At 34.3% G+C, this 10,336-nt stretch overlaps 1 protein-coding gene across 1 annotated transcript; it reads left to right on the forward strand.

Annotated features, from left to right (window-relative positions):
* Window positions 1–1,439: 1,439 nt before the first annotated feature.
* LOC109085058 (RING finger protein 175-like) lies at window positions 1,440–9,887 on the forward strand. The gene is made up of 9 exons (XM_019099696.2): window positions 1,440–1,591; window positions 3,266–3,303; window positions 3,734–3,875; window positions 3,977–4,131; window positions 5,270–5,377; window positions 5,985–6,105; window positions 6,643–6,776; window positions 8,408–8,509; window positions 9,284–9,887. Exons 1-9 carry the CDS (start codon window positions 1,571–1,573, stop codon window positions 9,402–9,404), a joined length of 942 nt encoding a protein of 313 aa, XP_018955241.2. The 5' UTR covers window positions 1,440–1,570; the 3' UTR covers window positions 9,405–9,887.
* Window positions 9,888–10,336: the final 449 nt, after the last annotated feature.

The following is a 10,336-nucleotide window of genomic DNA, read 5'->3' on the forward strand; positions in this document are numbered from 1 at the left end:
GATACACAAAATGTTAAAAATGTCAAACTTTTTCTGAAAAACCTGTTCTACTTCATACCTCCTGTCATCTGACTACATTGCATCAGGTTGTGGTATGCCTCTATTTGTGCTGTTAAATCTTTACATATTTTTAAAAAAGTAAATGTAAGAATACATTTGTATTTTTAGTGTTTCATGATGAACACTTACTCATTTCATCTAACTTTTTAGCCATATAAACATTAGCAAGTGCACCAATTGCATATTTTTGCTCAGTTTGGGCCTCTGAATGTGCAAGTGCTTTTTAAAAAATATATGTTGTCTAAAGGTTTGATAAAATGTGATTTCTCTGAGCATTATTTATATAAATCACCCTACTTTAAACAAACTGATCCTTTTATCAGTTAATGTCTTGAGCCATAGTAGAGTCAATCCCTTAGCCGTGTGTGTGAGGATTGCTTCTGCGCAGATTCGTCATGAACACATTACATCATAGGTCTTCAACCCTGCTCCTGGGGACCCACTGTCCTGCAGAGATCAGCTCCAACACTAAGTCTTCAGGATCACTTGTAAAATCACAGTCCAGGACTCCAGGTGTACTGAAGCAGGTTGGAAATAAACTTTGCAGGACAGTGGGTCCCCAGGAACAGGGTTGAAGACCTATGGATTACAGGAAGTCTGTCGGTTCTTTTGAACAGTGCACTTCAAATACCTGGGTAAAACCATCCAGTGATTCTTTCATGTTATGGCGTGATTACGTCATCATATGCTCACTGAAATCAGACTACAGAATACCCAAGACGTTTTTTCTTTTTTCTTTTTATGCTCAAAAGAATTCCAATACAATCATTTATGGTATATGTCAACTACAATGCATATGTTTTTGCAGCTGATAAAGCATTTTAATAAAGCAAATAATATATATATATAAATCAATAGTAATTGTATATAAAAATAAATAAATAAAAATAGGGAATGGTGAGTGTCTCATTCAAGTAATGAAAACAAGTCCAAAACAAAACAAAAAAAGTTTCAGGGCATTTATGTCCGCTGTCTGTCATGCATAGATTTACTATAGATTTCTACAAATAACTTCAAATCATTCTTCTATTGGTTGAAATGGGGTTTCACCTTTAAATATTTACATCTGTGAATAAAGTGTTTACCTAGAACAATCAGGTTGTTTATAAAAAATTCTAAGTTCTTATCTTTCAAAAACACCAATACAAATAGTGCAATACACTTAGACTGTATCCAACTTTGAAATGAAAGCCAAAATTCCTGTATAAATTCATATTGAAAGAAAATATGTTCTATCGTTTCAGTTTCTTTTTTACAAAAAACACACGAGTTGTTCTCCCAATTAAATCTCTCGCGTAAAAAGCAATTGGATGGGTAAATGTCATTAAAGATTTTAAATGTCACGTCTTCGGAGTGAGTTCACAGTAGGTGGCGGTAACGCGCGAAATTGGTGCGCTCCGCCAAAAAAGGGAAGAAGTAAGATTCGTTTACGGAACGGAACACGAATAGGATGTCTGCCGGTAGATACGGAGCCATTAATAGATGACTGGAATCTAGACCGATATTAATAATGGCTGGCCTACAGCCCCAGGTACTCGATTCAGTATTTTATCTATAGATAGTCCCGAGACAACTAAAACATTTGATGTTTCGCCCTGAATTTGTGGTCTACGCTACTGGCTAAGCTATTTAGCTAGTACGCTGCCATTAAAACGAACTAGTCTGTTTACATCTCTGTTTAATCGACACACTCGCTTGTGTTGTAGATAGATTTGTTGATTATAATAAATTATAATAGTTTAGTTTGTCGTTCGTTCGTTTGTTGTGCAAACTGGCTTCGAGGAGAACGCCTGTAAACGTGGCAGTAACGTCTGTTTGTCTATACATGTATTTATTTGTATATTGCGATAGTCATATCATATGACTTCGATTTTCTCGGTGGTACTGTAATGAAAAAATGCATAGCCTATCACGCATATCACTGCCTGTTTTATTAAATATGAATCATAGGGCAGTCTGGAAAATCACAACATGCACGTCTGATTTATGAATAAATGCATGCCTACTGCCCCTTTTTTATTATATATACCGTGATATAAAGACTGTGGTTGGAAAGATACTCATGTATGTATGTATGTAGTTTGTATAAAAGGCCAGCTGACTGCTAGAGCCACACAAGCTCACTTCTAGTCAGCTAAAGCGTCTTGGAGAGGTGTAGATGTTTGGATGGCATGGCCATGTTTATCTCGCGCTCATATGACATACAGAGGATGCCAGCATCAGAACATGTGCTTTAGATGGTTAGACATAGATTCAAATGTGTGAGGGAAAGATTTCCACCTTGTTTAATCACCTTTTTCTTTTTGCAGTTTATTTAAATAGTCTTGTTGTAATAAAATTCTTTTTATTCCATGTAGTCTTTCAAATATTATTATTTATCTCTGAAATACTTGACTCAGATTGACAACTTGCTACATTCTGCTGTTTATTTTATGTTCATGGAGTGCATTATTGCCTGCCCACTTTTGTAGCTGCCTTGGTTCCAGAAGTATTTGTCCCATTTTTTTCTACCATAGGGATTTTACAAAAGTCCTTCTTATATCAACAAGCTACGAGGTGGATAGCATTATAACAAAATGTAATTTTAAGGAAAAAAAATAAAAATCTGACAAAAAGATGAAAGTATAAATTCAATGAAATTGTTCTTTTGGTGTGATTTTATGGTGATTTCTCTGCAGGATCATGGTTAGTTTTTCACCAGGATAAAAAGATGATTATATATATAAAAAAGTTAAATTAACGCTGGTTGATGTATTCAACAAAACCATATATACAATTGGATAACAACCTCGTAGGTCCCACAGAAGGTGTTTTTTTTTTTTTTTAAGGTTTAAAAGTTAAAAATCAAATTGTTTATGGAGAAAATGAATCATTACATTTTTACTTCTGGGACCTGACTGTTGCACTCTTTTATGAGACGCTGTGGAAAACTGGATTCTGATTGGTCAGTAGTGGTCAGTAATAACCATTGTTCAGGGAGAAATCAATAAATCATGGCAAAATAAATTCAGACCAGCGATCTTTTACTAACCTGAAGGGCGATACCTTATATGGTCATAAAATCTACAAGCTCAATAATTTTAAACATGCTGATTAAATTAAACATTGATAAAGCATATAAAACTGCAGTCCTGCCTTTGCCCAATTCAAAATTTCATGTGCATTGTTAATTTTGTAGTTTCTAAGCCCAGTTCTTTCTTCACAGGATGATCTTTTGAAAATGTCCCATGGAGAAACTTGGAAGTAAGTACTCATGATCAGTAATTTTTATGTCATTGTTGTTTAGAATAAGAATGGACAAAGGCAAAAGTTGTTGTAAATGAGTGTTCAGCATTTCTAAACTTTCACAACCTGTCTTTTTCGTCTTAGACAATCATATGATTGTCACCTTGTGTGTAAAAATAGTTTCTAGAGCATATATGTGTCATTATTATAAGTGAACACCGGCAGGGTTGTGCAGGTGGCCTCAGTAGGTCTGTCCTCGTGTATTATCCTGCAAAATGAACAAAAGCTTTTTCTCAACCTCCTGACCTAATTTTCTGTATCATTAGCTTCTAGTTGTGAAATCAGTGCATTTAGGAATGCTGGTCTCTATTTTAGCTTAGGTTTCACAGAATAAACATTCTCTGATTGTTTCTGATCTGTCCAAACACTTGTGTGTGTGTAACTTCAGGATGCAGCACGAGAGGTTGCACGTAAAGCACAGAGGTCATGAGGCCATGCATGCCGAGATGGTTCTTATTCTCATCGCCACGCTAGTGGTCGCTCAGATTGTCCTGGTTCAGTGGAAACAAAGACATTGCAGATCCTACAATGTGAGTGGCATGTTATAAATTAAGGACTCTTAACATTAACTCTTTACTGTGCTTTAATATAAATAAGTTAATGAATATTGTTAAAATTATTTCTTTTGTAGATGGTCACACTATTGCAGATGTGGGTGGTTCCACTGTACTTCACCATTAAGCTTTACTGGTGGCGTTTCCTGTCTACATGGGGCATGTTCTCCGTCATCACCAGCTATGTCATATTCAGAGCCACGCGCAAACCTCTCTCCGGCAGAACGCCACGGTAATGCATGGAAATGCTTTGCTTTTTTTGAGAGAAAGTGAAAGTTCTGTTTTAATTCACTACCCCGTGTATTGTTCCAAAATGTTCTATAACTTTTATCTTGTGTTGGACACAAAAAAGGTCATCAAGCTATAAACCATAAAAATCATCTTTGGTTTACTGTAACATTCCTAAAAATATAATCTTTTGTGTTGTACAGCATAAAAGAAGTTTTGATTTTGATACATTTTTGGATGATCTTTTACCTTAAAGCAGTGGTTCTTGACCAGGGGGCCTCAGAACACTTCCAAGGGGACCACAGGATAATTTAAATATAAATTAAATAATAAAGTTTTTGGTAACACTTTACAATAAGGTTCCATTTGTTAACATTAGGTTAATACATTAGTTAACATACATAAAGCATTTATTAATCTTAGTTATTGTTGTTTTCAACATTTAATAATAATACATTATTAAATCAAAAGTCTTATCTATTAATGTTATTTAATGGACCTGAGCTAACATAGAATAACAATGAACATCTGAATTTTTATTAACTAACGTTAACAAAGATGAATAAATATTGTATCAAATATGTTGGTCATTGTTAGTTAGTTAGTTAATGCGTTAAAGATACTTAACAAATGGAACCTTATTGTAAATAATCTAACTCTGATTTAAATTAAATACATAAAAACAAAATCTATATATATATATATATATATATATATATATATATATATATATATATATATTATTATTATTATTTTTATTTGTATTTTTTCCCACAATAACTATTATTATTACTGAAAAAAATAGTTCTGGAATTAACCATTTAAATATATCTATAAGAAGTCTGAAAACAAACAGCTTTGTCATTATTACAACAGAAACAACCCAAATAATAATTTATAGGCTTTTATAGGTATGTAGGCTTTAAGTACTGTCTTGTGTTGGACAATATAGTGGGGCCTTTGAGTCAGAAAGGTACAGAATGATGGCTTTAAATATAACTGAAGCATATATAAAAAACAGCACCTATGTAAGTTAGTTTTATGAGTGTGTTATAAGATGTGTAAGCCCCTTTTCAGAATGTGTTGCCTTAGCAGTGTTAAATAGAATACATACTAAAATAAAGCCTCTTTCACTTCTGCAGGATGGTCTATAAGTGGTTCCTCCTGATTTACAAGCTGAGCTACGTTGTGGGTGTGATTGGATATCTCGCCATCATGTTTACCATGTTTGGATTCAACGTTTTTTTCAGGTGCGTGAACTTTAACATTATCAGTGGGAAGATGCTACTTGACATATTTGCTTAGAAGTGAAACAGTGCCTTTATCCTGACCCTAAAATCCTAAACACAGATTTTGGCTGTGTCTGAGTTAATGAGTCAGTAGTAAGCCCCCGTTCATTGTTTCCATGGCAGTGCTGACAAAATGGCATGCTAATTGGAAGGAATTACTCCCTTGGTGACTTTGAAAAGAAATGAATGCATACTTCTGGGTAGTGGTCGACCGATATTGGTTTTTTGACAGCTGATGCTGATATCTTGGAAAGCAGGGGGGCCGATATAATTTTAAATTTTTTTTAATTAATATTTAAGTAATTTGAAATCATTTGACAATGGATTAAAAAATAAATGTGTAAAATAAACATACTTATACTTTAGATGACAAAGTCTTTTTCACAAATAAAGTAATATTTAAAAAAAATATAATTAAAAAGCAAGTTAACACTGTAACCAACAGGGCACTCTGTATTCTGGGAAGTTTGTGTGCATTGGGAATCATATTTTTCAAATAAAGCCTATATATATATATTATACACGCATATATACAATGTATGTATGTCTTGGGTTTTTCTTTTTTCAGGATTAAAGCCGAGGACTCGATGGATGTTGGTGTGATCATGCTTTTCTACGGTCTGTACTATGGGGTAATGGGACGTGACTTTGCTGAAATCTGCTCAGACTATATGGCATCCACTATAGGGGTAAATATATGTACTGCAGTATTTATATGAAAATTTCCAGACATGCTCTTATTAATATGTAATTCTTATACTTTCAATAAATTTATTCTCAGATATGCTGCAATATTATTTGTGATGTTTAAAAAAATAGTTCAGCCAAAATTGAACATTTCTTGAACATTTACTCACCTTCAGGCCATCCAAGATGTAGATGAGTTTGTATGCTCATGGGTACAGATTTGGAAAAATTTAGCATCCTTTGAGCTCTTATTCTGACGGCACCCATACACCGCAGAGGATCCATTAGTGAGCAAGTGATGTAATGCTAAATTTCTCCAAATCTGTTCCAATGAACAATGAACAAACAAACTCGTATAAATCTTGGATGACCTGAGGGTTAGAATGTTTTCAAGAAATTTTTGAGTGAACTATTCCTTTAAAAATGGTTCAGTTAAAAAAAAAAAAAAAAATTCAAAACCCAGTATATATTTACATAATTTCTCCCAGTAACTCTCTTTTGGGCTTGCTCTTTGTTTCTTTTCTGTCTGCCACTTTCAGTACTATAACATGGGTGGTATGCCATCCCGAAACCTTAGTGATGATGTGTGTGCTGTGTGTGGTCAGAAGATTTTTGTGGATGTAGATGAAGAAGGCATCATTGAGGACACCTACCAGCTCTCTTGTAACCACATGTATCCTTCATTTCCCCAAAACCTCGACTGTTATGTTTTTCTTAACAGGAAACAAGATGTTTTTTTGTTACATAAAAAATTGTGTACATGCTTGGCTCATTTAATTGATGTGTGTTTGAAGGGATTTATCTTTTTTTTTTTTTTTTTCATTTTATTTATTATATGAGGAAGTATAGGTGGGCGATATAGCCTTAAAATTATATAATGTTATTTGAAGAATATTTGCGATAACGATATTTATGACGATATAAAAGAAAAGTATGGAACAATGTTTTATTGGTGATTGCAGTTGGCAGGCTGCAGCATGTATTAGTGCAAACAAAACAAAGGGCATTTTCCATCCTTTTCCAATGAGCTACTGTCATCGATGACAGACTTCCTAATTCGAAGTGTAAATCTATTGTCATAAGGTGGCAGCAGCAGCTGTGTGTTTGACTTGAAGCAGACCGATCGGTGTATGACGTCAAATTACCTTATTACCCCTTATTTACACCTTATTGCACGCGTCTGCGGCGTGTTACGGCTCTTGATACGGCCACCAGAACTGATTGCGGCGCCACTAGTCAATGCTTGTGTTTACACCAGCCACGCCGCAGCACATTTCAGAAGCTGTTCTCCACGTTGCTTCGCTAAAGATAGGCGCCTCTCCTAATTTTGACGGTAAATGTGAGCGCTCGAATATGCTCTAAAACCGCTCTCACAATACATTGATTTCATACATCGATCAGTCTGCGCAGCGCTGCTTTAAGTCGAACGCACTAGGGAACGTAAATGCGCCATATGTTATTAGGTTTGTTTGAGATGAGCAAAATCTGTGCAGAACTGATCACCGGCATGTGCCAAAAAACTCTCGCGGTGGCGAGGAGGCTGTGTCGGAATGTGCAGTCGAGTGCAGTTGCTCTCCACCGACTGCGCTGACCAAAAGCATGATGGGAAATGACTGGCTGACGACCCAGCTTAATGCTCATTGGTTCAGACAACCGTGATGTTTTCTCTTCTAAAATTATTACTTTTTTTATCTGGTTCCATGTGATTATGTATTTAAATTATGCATGAATATTCCTAAACACTTTAACAGTGCAATCTCTGTGTGAGATATGTGACTGTTGTCGTACTTCTATAAAAATCTAAAATACATGTTTGTATTAAAGTAAAAAATGGATGATAAATACGCCTTTCGTATGGAATTAAATAGCAAGCACTTTGAGTGTCTTGTTCATCATATTTATTTTCATATAAAAGCAACAGAACTGAAATTATTTCATGTTTATTAGCAACACAGCACGTGAGTGTAAATAACGCGATATCTGCCTTTGATCTTGTTGGTATCTGCTCCACTTCGAGAGGTCAGAACTGTCCGTCTTGACTGCGCTTATTTCACTCATCCCCTCACTACAGCCATTGGGCTCACCTACATTTCAGGTGAGGCGCATCTCAAACAAGCCTATTACGTCGCTATATCATTGATATTGTGATATGACACTTTTTTTCATGTAAAAATTGTTATAGTGGAAGGTATGATATGGCACACCCCTATGAGGAAGTATAAAATAGAAGTTTCTGCAAACACTTGCTTGTTTTTAAAAGCAGTCCATTTAGTCTGTTTATCCTTAACTGCCTATTATCAACAGCTTTCATGAATTCTGTATTCGTGGCTGGTGCATCGTGGGAAAAAAGCAGACATGTCCATACTGCAATGAGAAGGTGGACCTCAAAAGGATGATGAATAACCCGTATCCTTAAATTTATCATAATTTACATGCATGACATTCAGTTAAATAATTAGTGTTCCTAGAGCACTAACACTGCCATTCCAGTTTAAGGTTGGTAAGATGTTTTAAAAATGTTATTTTTTATACACCTCTTATGCTTACCAAGTCTCCATTTATTTGATCAAAAATACAGTAAAACAGTAATATTGTGAAATATTATTAGAATTTAAAATGACTTTTTTCTATTTTAATATATTTAAAAAAAAAGTATGACATTAATGTTAAAAAAAAGGTTGTGCTGGTTAATACTTTTATGGAAACCGTTGTAAAAAAAAAATCATCAAATGTTTTGGTGAATATAATTTTCAGAAGAATAGAAGCAAAGCCTTTACTGTCACTTTTGATCAATTAAATGCATCCTTGCTGAATAAAATAAACTATTTAAAATGTTTTCAAATATTTTATTGTTAATGACCCCATAATATAATGATTGACTTGCAAGTTACCCCGTTTCTAAATTTGATATGTATATATAAACAAACAAACATTATCTGGGGAAAAACATTGTACTGTATAAAAATTTGTTTTCATTTCTTTGATTTAAAATACATACTGTAAAATAATGTAATATTTTCATTTGACCCTCTAGTCTCCCTTGCAGACCCCGGTTTGAAAAAGATTGGTGGTCTGATGTGGGTATATAATCTAAATGCAAACAGCTGAGAATGTTTCTGAAATGTTAATATGTTTTCAGGCTGCAATTTGTAATATTTACACCTTAAATCTGAGCATCAGCTGGGAGAGAACACATGTTCTATATGGACAACTTCTGGATTGGTTGAGGTACCTGGTAGCCTGGCAACCCATCATAATTGGAATCGTACACGGAATAAATTTTTCACTTGGACTTGAATAAACACCTACAGTATTTGATTCTCTTTAAAACTGTGCATGTGTTGACCTTTTTGAATATTTATTTGTAAATTGGACAAACTGTACACTTTATAATATAAATCCAACAGCTGCTTTTGCTTTTTAATTTATTAGACAGATAGAAACATTCATTCAGACACACACAACTCCTTCAGAAGTGACCTACGCTGATACATCAGAGACGTACAGAAGCCCCTCTAAAGCTGCTGTCTATCACACCTAATCAGAACTGTGCCTCATATAGTCTGTTTGTCTGTCTAAACGTTTAGCATTTTATTGGTGGATTTTATGTAGTTGTGGAAATTGAGTGGTCATGTTTTTATTAGGGTAAAATGATGAGGGGTGAGGAATGATCAAATCGCAAAATCATTGTTTTTTTTGGTTTGTTTAACATTAAGCTGGTCAAGATGTCAAACCCCGTGATGCGACCCGCTCTGTGGAAAATAAAACCGGTTTTATGTGGTTACTGATTTGGTTACTGATTGTGCTAAATAGAAAGCATAATGAGTTTGCAAAAATTAGGAATTTAGTCTAAAATTTTAGGCTGAATTTAGATTTGCCTTCATTGCAAATTGAAATCTATCACTGTTTCCACAAAAAAAGCATCATAACACATTGCTAATAATAAAAAATCTTTCTTGATCAGCCAATCAACATATTAAAATGATTTTTGAAGGATCATGTGACATAGAAGACTGGAGTAATGATGCTGAAAATTCAGCTCTGCATCAGAAATAAATTACATTTTAAAATATATTCAAATAGAAAACAGCTATTTTCTTGACCTGTTTTGTGATGTAGTTTTTCATGATTGACGTTTTAAAGTGCCAATATATTTATATAGTAAAATTTATGAATGAAATCTTATCTTATGATTTTTACTGATAATCCTATTCAAAACAGGACAAGAAGCTT

Source organism: Cyprinus carpio, chromosome A1 (assembly GCF_018340385.1).
Source record: "Cyprinus carpio isolate SPL01 chromosome A1, ASM1834038v1, whole genome shotgun sequence".
NCBI lineage: Eukaryota > Metazoa > Chordata > Actinopteri > Cypriniformes > Cyprinidae > Cyprinus > Cyprinus carpio.